This window comes from Agelaius phoeniceus, chromosome 9 (assembly GCF_051311805.1).
Source record: "Agelaius phoeniceus isolate bAgePho1 chromosome 9, bAgePho1.hap1, whole genome shotgun sequence".
Lineage (NCBI taxonomy): Eukaryota > Metazoa > Chordata > Aves > Passeriformes > Icteridae > Agelaius > Agelaius phoeniceus.
The window spans coordinates 19,108,498-19,126,332 of record NC_135273.1 but is presented as its reverse complement, the minus strand read 5'-3'; the positions used below and the strand labels follow the sequence as shown (position 1 = coordinate 19,126,332).

The 17,835-nt window shown below is 54.1% G+C and overlaps 1 protein-coding gene and 1 long non-coding RNA gene across 5 annotated transcripts in view; one reads left to right on the top strand and one right to left on the bottom strand.

Annotated features, from left to right (window-relative positions):
• Positions 1–1,735, bottom strand: part of PAX2 (paired box 2) — an 83,137-nt gene extending 81,402 nt beyond the window's left edge. For all 4 annotated transcript variants that reach the window (XM_054637215.2, XM_054637218.2, XM_054637216.2 and 1 more), the window contains exon 1: positions 1,470–1,735. In XM_054637215.2, coding sequence (XP_054493190.1) covers positions 1,470–1,512 — 43 coding nt within the window. In that variant the 5' untranslated portion in view covers positions 1,513–1,735. The remainder of the gene's footprint in view (positions 1–1,469) is intronic.
• LOC143694770 (uncharacterized) overlaps positions 1–15,297 on the top strand; it is a 201,977-nt gene extending 186,680 nt beyond the window's left edge. Inside the window, exon 4 of the long non-coding RNA XR_013183467.1 lies at positions 15,083–15,297. This is a non-coding gene — a long non-coding RNA (uncharacterized LOC143694770). The remainder of the gene's footprint in view (positions 1–15,082) is intronic.
• Positions 15,298–17,835: the final 2,538 nt, after the last annotated feature.

Sequence of the window (17,835 nt, the reverse complement as noted above, 5' to 3'; positions counted from 1 at the left end):
AAATGTTGATGGGGTCTTATTGTTTTGTTTAGATTTGGTGTTCTTTTGGGGTTTTTTTTCCCCTAATCGGAAGCAAAAAATTGGTCGGGAATCTCCCTGGAGTTTTTAAAAAATCAGCGACAGTGAAATGCCTCTTTGGTCTGCTGACATGTTTCGGATCGTACTGGAGCTGGAATTACTGACATCGCGCCTGGAAACAGATCGCACCGCTGAAAACTAAAAATAATGTCTAAAGCACGGAGTGTGTGCTGTTAAAGCTCTTTGGAAATCAAACCTCACATTTTAAGCAATGTATTCTGGAAATCTGTTATTAGGAAACAGAAAGGCAGTTACCTACATCCGCGTTTGGGGATTTAATCTTGGGTTTGTATTTCTGCACCTTCCTTCTCAAGGCAAAATCGGGATTTTTTTAAAGTTCAAGCATTTCCATTTTCTATCTTTTCGATTAGTGTTTTATGCAGCGGGCAGGGCGTGTCCTCAAAAGTTTCGGTGTCAAAAGTTACAAATTGCTCTTAATTATTCATTTCCTGACTCAACATACTCTCAATCTCGGTTTTCTATTTGTATTTTTTCTTCTTCAATTTAAATCTCAGAATTATTGCCTCTCCTGCGGTTTAATTAAAATCACTGGAAATTCCTTGTTACAGTCTCTGGTAAAAGAGGCTTTTCACGTTCCTTCGTCCCCCTCTTAAGAAAGGCTTTTAAAATTGAAAATGTAGAACGAATGCCCTTTCCTCTGTACCAGAAATGTATCTAAAAATACACCGGGTATCTGGTAAATAAACCAGGAGGGATCGTGACTTCTTGGGAGCCTCCAAAGCCACTTCATCTCCCTGCCATACAATTGTCCTATTTTTCCCGCAGTCCAACCTTTCGCCAAACGAAAACGACTCACAAAACAGCCACCGACTAACCCGCCATTAATTCGAAACTGGCGTCTTCCCTGTCTGCCACCGAAATCCAAAATCAAAGCAAACAGCATCGCATCGCGGGGAAATCTAGGGGGTTAAAGCCGCGGAGCGTTGCGGGGAGTCCCGGCCCGGCTGGGCATGGACAGGGAAAGGGCCCGTCCCGGGGGCTGACACGAGTCAGAATAAACTCTTGTTGTCTGAGAGGCGATGGAGAAAGTGTATTTGCGGAGCATAGCTCTGGGTCGGAGGGGGCTTTCCCTAGCTCGCTCAGGGCACGCAGCGCAGGCACAGCAGCACTCAGACCCCTGCCCTCGGACTGGGGGTCCTGGCCCCCGCCCCGCTGCCGGCACGGAGCTCTGCTCCGCTCAGCTCGGGGCTGCTCTGCTGCTCGGGCCGGCACTCTCCGTCCTGCCTCCTGAACGCCTCTCTAAGCCCGGTATCGGCCAGGGTGAAAAGGTGGACCTGGAGGAGGATCAGGTGAGGAAGGATGGCTGGGGAAGGAAGAATGAAAGGATGAGAAAGGGACAGCAGCGGAAGGAGCCGGGCTCCAGTACTCACGGTGCATTGCTGAGAAGGGGTCTGCTTTGCAGTGCATATCCATGGGGAGGCAAAGGAAGGGGAAGAAATCGGCTGAAGCCGCCGTGTCGCCTCTAAAACTCGACTTCAAGACTTAGGGGAGAAAAAAAATGAAAAAAAAAAAAAAAAAGGAAAACAAAACAAAACAAAAAAAGCACACGAGGAGAGGAGAGGAGAGGAGGGGAGCGGCGGGATGCGCTGGGCCCCCGGCCCGGCGGAGCGGGCAGCGAAGTACTTTCCGGGGGGCGGGAGGGCTGCGCCGGCCTTGGGGGAGTCAGCAGAGTCCGTGGGAGCGAGGGACTGGCGGCGCCGGGGGGCAGGTGGGTGTCATGGCTGGGAGGGCTCAGAGCATCCCCGGCGGCGGGGAGGGGGTGCCGGAGCAAGGTGCGGCCGGCGGCCAGGCGGCAGAAGGCGCAGGAGGACGCGGCTCTCCCTCCTCCTCCTCCCGCGGTCCGGGGCTAGTTCATTTAAGTTCAAAGCAGAGTAGCAATCCCCGGGAAAGCGGCGAGCGGCGGGCGGGCGCGACCCCTCCTCTCGGCCGGGCGGCGGATCCGGCGCCCGGCGGACTTTCGCCCGAGGTGGGAAGTGCTTGCGAGAAGCCGGGGCCGGAGACTGGAGCCTCCGCTCCCGGTGTGTGTCTCTCTAAAAGCCGCAGCGCCCTCAGCCCCCCGCCCGCCTCCCCGGAGATGGATGACTTGTCAGACAAAGGCAATAGATTCCGACACTCTCTGATTCGCCAGCGCGCCGAGCCGAGCGCGGCCAGGAGAGGAGAGGAGAGGGGAGAGGAGAGGAGAGAGAGGAGGGCCGGGCCGGCGGCGCTCGCCGCGGGGGGGGCCCTCGCCTGCGAGACCGGCGGCGGGGGAGCCCCGGCCGCTCGCTCCGGAGCGCCCCGGGCCGTGCGTGTGCGGGGCGGCGGCGCCCCTGCCCGGCCCGCGGGAACGGACGGGAGCCCCGCTTTGTTGTCACTTGCGGCCCAGGATCCTTAACTCCCTTATTTAACACAAGCACACATGCCTTGCTAGTTTCACCTCCCTTCTCACGCTCCGCTTTTTTTACCGGAGACTTTACTCGGTGTAAAGCGGGACAGGAGGGGGATTCGATACACATCAAGGCTTCCGTGGTGTGCGGCTTAGTGTGAGAGAAAGAAAGAAAGGAGGTGAGGGGGAGAGAAGAAGGAAAAGAAAAAGGAGAGAGACAGAAAGAGAGGTATGTATAAAGAAGGAAAATAAAGAAATATAAATAGAAGCCAGACAGAGAGAAAGAAAGAACGTGACATACACGAAAAAGCAAGCAAGCTTCTCGCACCTCTTTAAACGAAGAGATTAGGCCCGTTTCAGTCATTGCAAAGTTTTCCCTCACATGCATTTGGGGAAATAACAGCAAATCCAGCCTCACACTTTCCACATCTCTTCTGCTTCTCTCTCTCTCTCTCTCTCTCAATTCTTTTTTTTTCTTTTTCTTTTTTTTTTTTTATGTTAGAGTGGGATTTTTAAATTATTTAAATTATTTTACAAATAAGTCTGCTTATTGTAGCAGCTTATTACTGCAAAAATATACATGGCTTTGACCTAGCAGAGAAATATAGAGCAAGTAAGAAATACCTTCTTAGGGTAATAACCAGGGGCAGAAAGGCAAGACAGAAATTGCTGTGAGCTCAGTTTTGATTTTCAGACTTGAGAGTTTACCATCACCTGAAATATACTTCCTTCTTTTTTCTTCCTTCATTCTTCCTCATCCCTCTGCTTATCTGTCACAAAACAGCCCCCCCGCCCCTTTTTTTCCCTAACCGCTTTAAGTAAAGAATGTCTGAGAGATCTTTATGAAATATTTTTCACTGTCTCATAAATCATTTTGGCACTTCAGCTGATGTTTTATCTTTCTCTCTCCTCTCTCTCTTTCCCTTGTGTGCAAAAAAAGGGATGATTTGGAAAAGAAATTTTTTTGTTATACCACGAGGATTATATAGAAGTGAGTCCTCGGTGACTGCGGGGCTGAGCTGCGGACAGGCGCGGCTGAGGCGGCCCTGCCCGCCCCTGCCAGCAGCTCCTGCACAGGGTGGACTTTCCACGGGACTGGGGGGCTCTGCGCTGCCCGCTCAGGATCTGCGCTGCCGCCTGCCCGGCGAAGGCAGAGGCACCGCTCCGTCTCTCCCGGGGAACTCCCGCCGCACGCCAAACTGAGGGCGGCCGCCGCTTCCCGCGGGCTGCCCCGCTGCCGGGCCGGGGTGCCCTGCTCCCCGTGGCTCTGACCCGCCGGCCGCAGCTCGCCCAGCCGCCAGGTCCCTCAGCAGCGTTCCCGGCCCGGCCCCGGGCCCGGCCGCGGCGGGACCGCCCCGCGCAGCGGCTGAGGGGCGGCCGGGCTCAGGTGCGGGCGGCGGCGCTGCCCACGGCGGCCTCTAGATGGAGCCCTCCGGTCGCTTGGCAGAGCGGAGAGGAGCCGGCGGCGGGCCCGGGCCACCGCGATCCCGCCGGGATCCCCGGCACGGCACGGCACGGCACGGCACGGCACGGCACGGCACGGCACGGCACGGCACGGCCCGTGCGCATCTGTCGGTGGGACGACGGTGGCTGTCGAGTCCCCCCGGCAGCAGAGTCTCCTGGTCACGGCGGGGCCGGGAGCCCGCTTATCGCCGCTGCCCGGAGCCCCTCTCGCCACTCGGCGCCTCCCGCGCTTCCCGTGGCTGGAAACGGCCCTGTCACAACTCTCTGTCACCGACCGGTCTAGGTCGCTTCTGGTCCTCCAGCAGTCACCCCCGCCCTTGCTCCCTTCCGCCCCAGGCAGCCCCGATTGCCCCTACGCGCCTGGGGCCGTGCTCAGGCGCTCAGCCGAGCCGAAGGCAGAGCGAGAGGTGCGGGCAGGAGCCCCCGGCAATGCCGGGTGGAAGGGAGCTCCCTGAGCCTGCACTAACACTTGGTGAGTTCAGCTCAGAGATGCTCCGGGCCTCTGGAGCTGACCATTGCACGGTGAGGAGATAACGGCTTGGTGGTAGTCTGGGGCAGCCGGCGAATCCCAAACCTCTTCCCGATAATATATTTTGCCTTAGTTTCTTCACTATTTTCCCATATCACTGAGAAGAAAGACAGGAATAGCAAGCTCGAGAAATACAAAAAATGAGCACTTTGCGACACGAAGCCTGAATCCCACTCAGGGAGGTAACCCGAGTAAACCGGGGAGCCCTGAGACTGGTAGAACAAGACAGCTTTCTGAGGAAAGGGAAGGGAAGGGAAGGGAAGGGAAGGGAAGGGAAGGGAAGGGAAGGGAAGGGAAGGGAAGGGAAGGGAAGGGAAGGGAAGGGAAGGGAAGGGAAGGGAAGGGAAGGGAAGGGAAGGGAAGGGAAGGGAAGGGAAGGGAAGGGAAGGCCCTCCACTTGCTGTCCCCTTCCCCCACCACACATACCACAATATCACCTGGTCCCCCTTCCCACACTAGGCTTCCTAGAAGTATTCCTTTGTCAACATTTAAATCCACTGAACAATTTCTGCCAACCAGAATTAAAAATACCGTGCTGTCTGCATGCCCCGGGCACTGCCGTGTGCCCTGAGAGACTGGGCGAGGCCAAGACCATGGGCCTCTTTCCACTCCCAGGGCTTCCCATCTATTCCACTTCACGAGCCCTGTGTGCTTATTTCCCTCTCCCACTTTAGATTAATCTTTTTTTTTTTTCTAATCTCTTTTCTTTGCTTTGCCTTGCTTTTCCTTTTTTTATCTTCTGCTTTTATTTCTTTTTCTCAAAGAGAATCTGAGGATCTCCCCCTTCTTCTCTAACCCAGCCTTCCTCCCACCCCCCCCCCCCCCGCCTTCCCCAAGCTAGAAACATTTACACTTCAAAAGAGACGGCCGCCTCTCTGCGGAAATTTCAAGAAAAATAAACTTTTGGGGGAGTTACAATGATAGCCATCTTTCGATCTGCTTCATTAGCCGGCTTTCTCCATCTGATCAAGTAGAAATCTTCTCCATTGATCCTGTTTCCCACCCTTGGTTCCAATACACATAACCTCGAGGGTCCTGTCAGCTTCCCTTCGAAGTCATTTGAGTTCTCCCGAGCCGCCTTGGTTTCCCTAGCTTGCCGCCTCGCCTCGTCCCTGGGAGCCCGGTTCTACAGACGCTGCTCTCGGAAACTGCTCCCCCTGCTCCTCTCTCGGCTCGGGAAGGGCGCTGTGCCCAGAACAATAGGGGTCGGGCGGAGGGGGGAGCCCCTCGGAGGGCTCAGGCCTGGAGCAAGCACTTGTGCCTGCCATCGCAGCTGGCTCCAGAGCAGGGCTTGCGCCCACCTTGGCTCCCTATTTTCTACGGGTTGTCTATAGCCACTTATGCTGGAAAACAGCTAAATGCGACCTATGGCCACAGGATGCAGGACTGTGTGCTGCAGAGGTAGAAGTTTTGGATTTACACCATGGAGATGCCACTAAGTTCTCGGCTCCACACCCTGTCTGCCCTCTTCCTCTTGTCAAGTGCGCAAATGCTTACAGCCTAAATGTTGGTAGTTTGGAGGTGATTTAGCTCAACCCTTAATATCCTCAGCACCATATTTAAGAATTCGCAGAATAAATCTATGCTGACTGTCTAGGTGTATTTTTCTGACACATAGTTTCTGCGTCAACTAAGTTAACTTTCGCCCTGAGAAAGTCAGTGGTGAAATCTCTATCTGCGAAAAGATAGAGGAAAAAATTGCTAACACATCCCCCCCGCCCAAAGATGTGAGCATTTAAGGGAAGGAGTCGGCACGTGTGTGTCAGAAAGATCTTCAAGGAAGGGAACGCTTTGCTAAAACATTCCTGGATGACTTTTTGGGTGCTTTGTCTGAGGAGAGGATGATTTCTAGCCTGAGATTTCTCGGTGCCTCTCGCCAACGAGCACCCAGATGAAAGGGGTGTCCACATCTTCGCTGTATGGGTGCTGTGGTCTGATCATTCCGGAGGGGAGCGGCTGATGGGGCAGGGCGGAGGTGCCGAGCGGTAGCGTGGAGACATGGAAACAGGACCGAAGCTGCGGGAGATTTCCGAAGGGCCAGGCAGGACCGAGCAGGGCGGGGGGGTGGCAGCCAGCGTCCAGCTCCTCCTCCTCGTGTCCCCCCGCCGCTCTGCCCAGAAGAGCTGATATTGCTCTTGGTGGCCGAGTTTCGCAAATAAACATAAAGTTTAGGTTTTAAACGAACAGTTAATAAGAAAGAGGGCGCGAAAAGAATAAAAGACCCCCATCCTTCCCCTCCCCCTGTGTCTCCGAGCCCCTCTTCCCCTCTCCCTCTTTCTCCCCCTCTAAGCACCTCTGGTCACGTTGGAGGATGAGTTTTTGGAGAGCTTCTGGTACAATATGGAGCACCACGGGCTGCAATTTCACACTCCACAGCACATTTCCCCTAAAGCTACTTTCTTTTTTTTCCCATCTAAGACCCCCTCATGTCTCCCCCTCTCTCTTTCTCTAGCTCTTTTGTGAGCCATGGGTGGGTTGCATGTCTGGGGGACGCCGGGGCCGCAAGGAGGCCGGCGGCCGGGCCCTGCCAGCGGGGCGGGTGCGTGTGTGTACCGGGGGGGCTGCGCTCCCCCCTCGCCCTGCCTGCTGCTGGCTTTTCCCTTCTCTGCATTTGTTTGCCCTGAATGGTAATAGCCCACGTGTGCTGCTCTTTATTCAGTCACCGACACTTTAACCTCTCCTCTTTACAAGAGAGCGTTTGCCACAAAAACGAGACAAGCCGAAGACCTTTTGCAGCCTCATTGAGGGAAAAAAAAAAGAAAAAAAAGGAAAGGGAAAAAAAGAATAAAAAAAAAAAAAAAAAAAAAAAAAGAGTGGAGGGGGGGAGGAGAGCCAACAATGTGAAGAGACACTTCTGCAACAAAGCCGCCTCTCAGCGCACCGGGACGGCCGGAGCTGGGGCGAGTCTCCAAGCTTCCCGGGCCATAGACATATGGAGACAGGGGCGGCCTCAGCACAGCCCGCCCCAGCCTGCCCCTTCCCACCCTAAGCAGGCAGGCAGGGAGCGGACACACGGCTCCCAGCACCGAGCTGGGCTCTCGGTCCATCCCTGCCCCCGAACATCGCACCCAGTGCGGGCTGGAGGAGCCCTCGCTGCAAGTGGAGTCCCCAGAGCTGTTTCCCGTCGAGGCGGCCTCCCCGGGCCGGCTTCGCCCGCTCACTACAAAACTCCTGCTACCCATCTCTCCGTTTGTCTGTCCCGCAGTCCCAGAGCCCCTCTGGTCTTTGCCTGCTCATTTCTTTGCCCCGGAGCAGCGGAGCGGGGTGAGGGCAGGGGGTTTCGTGTTGCTCCTCTGACCCAAAAACGAACTGGCCCAGATGTGAACCCTGCCTCTTTCGTGATAGGAGACTGAGCCACTGGCAAGGCCCAGCTGTCTCTTGGCTTTGCCCTGGGCTGCCTGTGGGGTAGAGGCGTGGGAGCCCCCTCTACTGCCTCCTCCCCCCCACACTGGAGATGTCTTTTTTTTTTGTCCTGTAATTTCTCCATAAAACTCCCGATGAGTGAATTAGACGCTTATTAAAGTCTCCTTTTAATCAGCAGTAGTGGGAGATCCTCCCTCCCTCTATCTGCCCGTCCAAGGTTAGTTTGCCTCAGGGCGATTTGCAAATGTTAGGATTTACAGTTATCACACGCAAAAACATTTATATAACCCCTAACTATAATACACCCATAAAAACGGGGAGGCAGCGAAAACTGCTGCGGATCAGCGAAAAACCCTATGGCTTGCCCATTAAAGTCCCCGGAAAGGGTAATTCCAGCAGTGAGAGGGGCCAAAGTGTGGTAATGACTGCCGGGGATTCACATCTCCAAAAATGATCGCACAGAAAGACCCGCCGGGGAGAGGGGCGACTGCTTCGCTCCACTCCCTCCGCAGGGCCGGTGGGGGAAGTTGGAAGCAGACTTCTTCACACATGCACTAGAAAGTGATGGATATGCCTCGAGACTTCCTTCCTTCCTTCCTTCCTTCCTTCCTTCCTTCCTTCCTTCCTTCCTTCCTTCCTTCCTTCCTTCCTTCCTTCCTTCCTTCCTTCCTTCCTTCCTTCCTTCCTTCCTTCCTTCCTTCCTTCCTTCCTTCCTTCCTTCCTTCCTTCCTTCCTTCCTTCCTTCCTTCCTTCCTTCCTTCCTTCCTTCCTTCCTTCCTTCCTTCCTTCCTTCCTTCCTTCCTTCCTTCCTTCCTTCCTCCTTTCCTTTCCTTTCCTTTCCTTTCCTTTCCTTTCCTTTCCTTTCCTTTCCTTTCCTTTCCTTTCCTTTCCTTTCCTTTCCTTTCCTTTCCTTTCCTTTCCTTTCCTTTCCTTTCCTTTCCTTTCCTTTCCTTTCCTTTCCTTTCCTTTCCTTTCCTTTCCTTTCCTTTCCTTTCCTTTCCTTTCCTTTCCTTTCCTTTCCTTTCCTTTCCTTTCCTTTCCTTTCCTTTCCTTTCCTTTCCTTCTTTCCTGCCAAGCTGAGCCCGAACAATTTCAGTACACACAAAAATCCACCTCCCCAGAGAAAGTTGCCGCGGTTGCGTTTCTGGCAGTGCTTCCCAAGCCCTGTTGTGAGCCCTGCTCCTGCCCCCGCTTCCCTCCGCCACGGACGGCTCTCCGGTCGGATGGGATGCACCGGGAGCTGGGTCGGGGAAGGCAGGCTCGTTTCCACCGCTAAACAAAGGCTGGAAACGCACCAACAAAGGACCTGGCGCGGCCCCTCCGCCCCGTGCGAGAGCCGCAGGTGAGGGCTGGGGCTTGCCCGGCCGAGCGCGGGGGGTCCTGCTTGCGGAGCAGTGCTTGAATCGGCGGCGGGGGGGAAGATGCGAGTCTGCAGGGCTTCAGAAGAAACTGGTCGTAAGTTGGTGGGGAAACTTTCTTCCCCCTTCCCCTCTTTGTGGGAAAGCCGGGAAAACGGGCGAATTTAGCTCTCTCTCCTCCTGTGCCATTGGCAAAGACGGGCTCGCTCCTTCCCTTCCCCTCGAGCCGCCAAAGCTCAAGTTAGGCGCCTAATTAAAAAAGTGGCAGGAAGACTCATGCCTCTTTAACATCAGCTGTTAATGGCCTCGGAGTTTACTGCCTCTGAGGAGGAAGACACAGAGGGATGAAGTGTGCGGGGAAACGGAGGGGCCGAAAGAAGTGGGGGGGGGTCTCTCAGCGTAGTGGAGGAAGAGAAAGAGAGATTAAAGGAAGGGTGGGGGAAATAGAGAATTCTAACTTATAAAAAGGAGCTGGAAGGTGGAGGGGGCGGGGAAGGACTGAACTGTGAGCCGACACCAAATCCCTCCAGTTTCCCTGGCTGCCTCATCTGGGCAGCCCCTGCGGGATGAGGAGTCAGAGAGCAACTCTGCGGGCGCGGGAGAGTGGCACGCAGACAGGAGAGAGGACGAGCGGATCCGGGATGGAGGGACGGACAGAGGGAGGGAGGTTTTCAGAGCGCGGAGCGTTGTTCCCGGGTGCCTGCCTTTCCTTCTCCTCACTCGGACCCCGGTACTTTCCTCCTTCCTCCCCTCTCTGAGGTTTGCAAACCAAACGTCACCAATCAATACAAACCCGGCTCTGTGGGTGCGTGTGTGCGTGCGTGTGCGTGTGTGAGCGTGGTTGTTGATCCTGACCTGCTGGACTTCAAAAATCTGCCTCTTCTGACTCCCTCCTAGCCTGTAAGTTCAGAATTACAACCTTCTACATCTATGCAAACTTTTATTTGTCGGAGAATTCCTTTCTCTAGGAAAAAGAGAAATTGTCACCATGTGAACGGCTGATTTCTGACACATGGGGCTTTACCCCTCCCCCAGCGTGGGGAAAAATATCTCCCGTGGATGTCTTTAAACTGTGCACAATCCATAACTTTGGCAATGTATATGTAGTGTTATTTCTGCGAGGCAGTTTTCCAGGGTTAGGGGAGGTGGTTGCATTCTGCTAAATGGATCCTTTGTGGTGAGTGCAGATTTATGCCCAGTTTTGATTTATAATTAAATTAGCTTCTAATTTGCAATATGTGCGTCTGTGTTTAAAATGTATCTAATCTGTGAAATTGAGGACTGGGGCACTTTAAATGAAAATCTACCTTTCGCCTCAAGGGTTTCTTTATGAAGGGATAGCCGGGAGGGCAGCGTGCAGCAGGAAAGTGAGGCTGTGATTTCCATTAGGAGATGTCAATCAATCTTTCTTTTCAATACATCAATTAATAAATCCGATTGGTGCTGCGGGCTGCTCCCCCCCTTCCCCCAGCCCCCCGCCCCCGAGGCGCTCTTTTTTGGCCGGATGGGGAAGTGTGAGGGGAAGGCAAACTTTGGCAGGGAAGTCCCCGCAGGCAGAGCCCGACCCGACCCGCCCTCCCCCCTCCCCTGCTCCCCCGCTCCGGCCCTGCGCGGGGCTCCGGGACCGGCTCCAGCCTCGGCGCGGCGCTGGGGGCGGCAGGCGAAGCCGGCGGGACTCCCTCCGTCGGCTCTCGGGGTTTGGCAGAACTAAATTGACACAACTTGGTGAGATACGGTCAATTTTTTTTTGCCCCGATAGTGGGGGTGTGCACACGCGGTTAGATCTGGGCCCGGGACCCCTCGTCTTAGTTAATTTATATTTAGGCTACACTTATTTAAGCGACCCTCCCCCACCGTCCCATCCCACGCAGCTCTAACCCGGGCAATAGTATCATCGGTTTCATTGGTTATTTTTCAATGGAACCGCAGCCCCTAGCTTTAATTTTTCACAATTAAAAAGCGGCCGGAATGGCGGGGAACTCCTCCAGCCTGACAGCTCGCCCTAGCTCTCCCTGCTGTTAGCGTATGCTCCACACCTACGAATAACCGCGGAAATGGGGGAAAGAGGGTATTTATTAGATTTTTTTTTTTTTTAACGGGCAAATGCAGTAATGCCTCTAATTTAGCAATTACACCGATTCTCCTTTATTTTCAAGTGGCGCTGGTCGTTCAGCAGAATGTCACCGTGGTGGGCAGGCGGGTAGAAGCCCGAGGACAGCCCGGCGTGGGAATGCCCAGTGCCCACTTGGGGACAGTTGGCCTGGCAGGGACAGGGCAGGTGTGGGGAAGGGGGACAGCGCCAGGACAGGGAGGCACCGAGGGCCTCCCGTTGGGTCTCTGCTCCTAGAGCTTCGCAGTCAGGAAAACCGGACAAACAAAACTAATTCAATGTGTCACCTCTCCCTGACAGAACACACACAGTATTTTATAGAAATACGGCTACAGAAAGGGCTGACTTTCCTGAACCCACGACCAATGTAAATAAGATGCTCAGAAGGAGGAGAACATCCTCAAACTACTCCGTTGTCATCGTCATCATCATCATGTCCGTTTGATTTAAAAACAGCACGATAGGGAGCACGCTCTCACTGAATGCTGTCTCCTCAGCTTTCTTTTTTTTCCTCCCAATCACACGGCTTTGTACCCTCAGATTTGCGGGCTACTGCTGCCGGTTTGAGTTGCTCGACACAAGCAGCGTTTTGCTTGTCTCCAGCGAGAGGGGGAACTCTAGGTGAAGAGAGGGCTGCGAGCGGGAGCACGGGGGCTACGGGGGTGAACTTCGGGAAGGAATGAAGTAAAAAGAAGAGAGAGAGAGAATGAGAGAGTCTCCCAGGCAGCTCGATCCCATTAGCTCCGTCCTTGGGTTGCATATTTATACGGTCTAGGAGGTGAACAGATGGACTATCAATTTAATTCCATCTTCAACACCATCAGAGATTGATTTTCTACTCGCTTTTAATTTTGCCATAATTAATTAGATCATTACAACTGTTTTCTATTGATCTCCCTATTTAAACCTCAGATGCAAAGGGACTTCGGCAGATCCTTTAAAAACACAGAAGGGAAAAGGAACAGACGGGTTTGCAAACTTTCTGAAGGTTTTTTCCAGTTTTGACTTAGAAGATATTCGGTGCAGAATAGCAAAAAACTGCCTCTGTGGCCTTTTCTTTTAGGAGGCCCTTTTCGTTGCCTTTGTAATTTTCTTTCATGTTTGGTGGATCTTTGTCATATTTATATGTAGTATACAGCATATATAATAGATTTAATTGGTTCGATTATGAAAACATAAGCTTGCACGTGTATATGCATATATATATATTCACACACAACGTGTTTAAAATTGAGATTTACAGAGGTGGTGCAGACACATTTATATATGGGGAAACTATCGATTGAAGAGATGTGGTTTTCTGAAGGGCGAATATTTTTATTTGCCTGCCGTACGTGTCTCTCTGTTTGTGCACTTGAATCCCTCTCTAGGTGGGGGATATTTCACCCTGCGACTCCATCAGAAATGACAAAAGAAAACCAGCGCTTTTAGCTCCGCTTCCTAGCCTCGGTTCCCAGCGCTCGCCGCAGCCTTTCTTTTCCAAGCCTCCCCTGCAGCAAACGACTGACAGCCGGGGCAACAGCTCGGCTCTGTGCTGACAGTCGGTGAGGTTTGTATTTTAAACCTCTATGCTCTTTCCCCCCCCCCCCCCCCCAAAAAAAAAATCCCTTAATTAAAAGCTCTGTTTATATACTTAATTTGAGGGAACCAAACCGCGTAATTGTGCTTTTACCGCGAGCGGCAGCGCCGAGGAAAACCTCTCCGGCGGGGTTTGTTTGAAGCTTTGTTTGCAAATCATAAAATTGCTGACTGGGAGACGGGGGCGATCCGGAGACGCGTCCGTCGGCGGAGCAGGTCTGGGGGGCTCAGAGGCAGCCCCCGCTCGGGGCCGAGGCAGTGCCGGCCCCCGTCCGCCTCAGCCCCGCGCTGCGCCCCCGCAGAGCCCGGGCAAGGCGCTGGGCTGCCCGAGGGGCCCGAGGCGGGGACAGCGCAGATCCAGAGCCGGCACGGCGAGCAAAGTTTCCCGAGGTGGGGAGGGAGTCGGTGGAGGAAGAGTTTAAGCAATGCCCTGAACTTTCTGCGGACGGGAGACACCTCCGGGATCGGGGCAAATAGACAAAGGCCGGCGGAGGGGCTGGCTCGGCCGCCCGGGGCGCCTGGAGCGCGGCGAGGCAAAGCGCCCGGGGCCGCTGGCGGTCGGAGCGGGGCGGGAGGGAAGGGACCGGGGCTCGGCCCGGCTCTCGCTCGCGTCTGGGGGCTCCGCTGCGGGTCCTTGCCAAGCTGCCACGGTAAACACGATGGGAACCCAGCCTTTCAAGGGGCGCTGGAGCGGACGCCCGTAAGGAAAAGGGGTATTTTTCAGGTGAGATAGCAAGTGTTAGAGGGAGATCTGGCGAGGTGAGGAGGGTGTGCGCGGAGGAGAGCAGAAGCAGGCTGCCTCCTGCCAAAGGAGGGAGTTGGGGGTGACGGTCTCATCCCTCCCTGCTGAATATTCAGCGCCCCCCCCGCCTTACCTGCTCTCCCTGAGCTCTGAGCCATGGCTCCTCTGCCTAATGGCCCGTCTCCCCGGGACGGCTGCAAGCCAGTAGATCCGCCGCGGCCTTTTCTTCGCTTCTCTCCTCCCCGCTTGGGTGTCTTGCTTTCCCCCGCTGACTTTCGAGATCTAGGCGCAACCACCCAAAACTAAACGGTTTAGATAACAACACACACACACCAGAGCACCACCACCACCAAAAAAAAAAAAAATAGCCAGCCACAGAGAAAGAAACGCCGCTCTACTGAGCCGGGACAGGCTAAAAGGAGGGGAAAATAAATAACAATCAAAGCAAATGCAGCGCTGCTGCTTATAAAATTGGAGAGGGGCTCACCTGCTCCAGTCTGCCAGGACTGTGCAGCCAGGGAGGAAAGGGGCTGGGGGGGTCCCGCGGGGATCCTGCGGGAGGGGGGACAACGCCTGGACTTTGAATCTGCTTCCCCTTGCCCCCCTCCTTCAAGCTGGCTACCTGTAGGGAAGTCTTGTTGCAACAGCAGATTAATTTGTTGTCTTATTACCATAAAAATGTGCTCGGAGAGGGGCTGGCAAGGGAGAGGGGGACGCGGGACAGAGGAGGAACTTCCTCCAAGTTGAAAAGGGAGGCGGTGGGCTCCGGCTGAGGGGGGGAGCGCGTCGGGGACGGGCGGAGAATTGGTCTGGATGGTGGCGCAGCCCACCCGGGAGCCGGTAGCTCTCAGCTCGGGGTCCGGGCAGACTCCAGTTGGGGTGGCGGGGGATGGGGATTCCGCCGTTTAGTTTGGAGGCGACAGAAGGCAATCCTGCGAAGTCTACCTCTGTGAGCGCCTAGCTTTTTGCCTCTGAGAGATTATTTATCCGTCCGTCCATCCATCCATCCATCCATCCATCCATCCATCCATCCATCCATCCCTCCATCTATCCGTCCACTCGTCTCTCGTCCTGCTCTTATGACCACGTTTTGGTAAAGGCTTTGCGACTGAAAATAAATAAATAATAAATAGAACAAAGCTCTAAAGAAAAGAAGAAAAATTCCCAGTGCTAAAGACATCACTGAACGAATATTTTTCTTTCTCTCTTTCTAGTCCCCCCCTTCTATCTCCCCATTGATTGAAAGTCTCTCTCAGCTCCAACAAGGAGTCCCAGGAAAAATGAACCATTCTGCTATCGATTCTTCATTAAAATTACATTTCTGCATTTGCTAAATTGGTTTTAAAAAGCTTCCCCTGTTATTATTGTCTTGTCAGAGCCGGCGGTGCTGGGCAAACAGTATTTAAAAGCTTGGGACCTCTCCAAGATGAGGCTGTTGGGGGTTATGTGTGTGCATGTGTTTCTTTTTCTAAAGTGTTTAGGAAAATGTTAACAACGCAGACTGGTGAAAAGCACGCCCCAGACAAGTGGAGAATTGTAAAAATAAGGAAGGCGGAGGGAACGCTTTCCTTCATATCACTTAAAAATCATCGATTGCCTCTTCAAACAAAGAAAAAAAAAGTTTCATCTTAAATATTAAAATGGGGCACCAACAGTCAATAATTGCAGCAACGAGTATTTGCCTCAGACGCCGTCTCCAGCCCGGTCTGCAGCAGCCGCCGGATCTGTCTGGAGTTGTTCCTCACCTCCCTGCAGCCCGAGCCCAGCTCGCAGCCGCGCTGAAATGCTTCCTCGGTGAGATGTTTAAATAAGTCCAGCTAACCCTGACACATGCACCAGATTCCTCCGACCTTACCCCAACAAACCCCACGGAATCCCCGTCCTCCCTCCCCAGACTGGTGTGGGAGAAACCCAGAAGGGACTCTGGGAGATTTACTCTGAATTCTGCAAATCTCTCTCGAAAGAGCAGGGAAGCAGAAATGTCTTCCTGATGTGTTTATCCCCTAATCAGTTCATTAGTTATAAACAACATGACATTAGAAGTTAGGAGGCAGTTGATATTAATTTTTATTTAACTAGTTGATGTTTAATCCGTCACGCCAGACTGCTTAGAGAGAGCTGCCTGACACAAACCAGTTAGAACTTCATACACCGCGATGATCGGCCGGGCATTGGGACAAACAAACGGCGGCGGGGGGGCGAGGGGCAAGGAAGCAGAAGGCAAGGGAGCAAGGGAGAGAGGGGTAAACCCGGGAAAGAGGAGGAAAAGCAGCAAAAGAGACTGGAAAATTCCCACTTCCCTGTATAAAATGTTTGTGTGAATCGGCAGAGAAGGGAAAGGGGGGAGGGGGGGCAAAGCATGAAAAATATCGTCATGAGGCTGAGCCGAGCGGGCCGAGAAGAGCAGGTGCCCATGCCAGCCACCTCTGCCATGGGGCCATGGGGCTGGTCGGCGGGCGGCCCGGGGGCTTGGGGCGGGCTGGGCGACAGGGCTGGGGCTGCCGGGGGTTCAGCCCCTGGGGGGCGGCAGGGGCGACGTGCGGCTGCGCGCCGTCGGGCAGAGCGGGGGGCACCGCCAGGAGAGTCCTCTCTTAATTAAAAGGGGCACAGGTTAATTAGCACGAGGCTAGCCCAGGGAGAACAGCAACACATGGTGGGGCCGGGATAAACGGGAACCGGACTTTTCCCGGTTTCCCGGTGTGTAACAGTCCTCTTCGGTGTCAGACCGCGACCCTTAACCAAGGAGCGCAGGTGCTGCTACAGATAAACGGAGTGAATGATTATGGGGACCTTAACGGACACACGACTCTTCCTACCTTAAAGCTGTGCTGAAGTATAATCTAACGAGAGTCTAGAAATATAGACTTCCCTGTTAAAATTTCTTGTTTCTCCCCTTGCAGCAAACTGATGCCCCACGAATGGTTATAGCGTACCTGTTTGGCTCTACACCATCTCTATATACGTGAATATCTGCTCTTTACCCTGCCGACAACTTGGACGCCCACCCTCGCCTTTGCTCCCGAGGGGAGCGTCAAGCATTTTCCCAACACTTTCCCCTTCTGTGGCGGGACCCCCGGCGTTTCTTCCCCCGCGTGAGTCCTGCTGTGCGCCTTCAGTGTGCCCTTTCGCTCAGCACTGTTCAGATGTATTAATGTGAGCTGTTATAACTATATCTGCATGTATTTCGCAATTAAAACATTTCTTGGCTAACCAGGAAAACCCTCGGCAGCAGCTCGGAGCGTTGCTTGCCCTGGACGCCTGTTCCTCCGTGCGGCAGTAGCCGTGAGACTGTGACTACGGGGAAAGTGTTCTACGACACATATTTTAATATCAGTTTCCATATTAATCAATCACCTCAAACATCTATCTGCTGGATAAAGGAAATAGTTCGCATTCCGAAGAAAATTGCCTGCTTTGCTGCAGTTAATAGTTAACTCCGTAATAGAAAGTTCCCAGGGAAATGCGGAGGCAGAGGGAGCGCGGCTCTCCCCGCTCCCAGCCAGCACCGGCCGCCGCTTCCCCCTGGCCGCGGCCGCTCGCAGCACTCGGGAAAGTCCCCCCGCTCCTCCGCTGCGGGCTGGGCTCTGGCTGCCTGCGCCTTTCAGTAAGGAAACCAGGACCGAGTGTTTTGAGGAATAAACTCCTGACGGGGCTGTGGTGTGCAAAAGGGAGGCTGACAGGCTCTTTCCCCATAGTCCGAGACAGAAAGTGGTGCAACAGGTAATAGGGCAGACACTAGCGACACGGGGAGCAGGGACGATTCCCAGTGGCGGGGGGAAATTTACATTGCTTGCCAGTTTGGCTTGAGAGCATTGTAAGGAAACGGGCGCATTTCCCTTCGTCCAACGTCTCATCTCCCTTTCTTTGAGGCAGGGTGTGCTTTGAAGGGTGGAGAGGATATTCAAAAGATGACCTGCGGAGGAACGGGCAAGGGAGATGCAAGGACAGAGGCGAGGCTGGACCACGGTCGGGGTCTTCGGCATTCAGAGGCCACTCCCTGCGGTTCGTCCGGCCGGCAGCCGTGCAGGAGCAGATCCAGCCCTTTCCCGAGAGTTTCGGGGTGACTTCGGAGGTGCGGGATGTCCGTGCCGCTGCCGCTCTGCCCTGCACTATTGCCTTAGTTTTGGGCTGACCACCTGGTGCTTTTTCATGGTGATGGCGGAACGGGGGAGGACAAAGGGAGAGGTGAGAGGAGCAGGACAAGGAGTGAGCCTCTCCCCTGTTCCG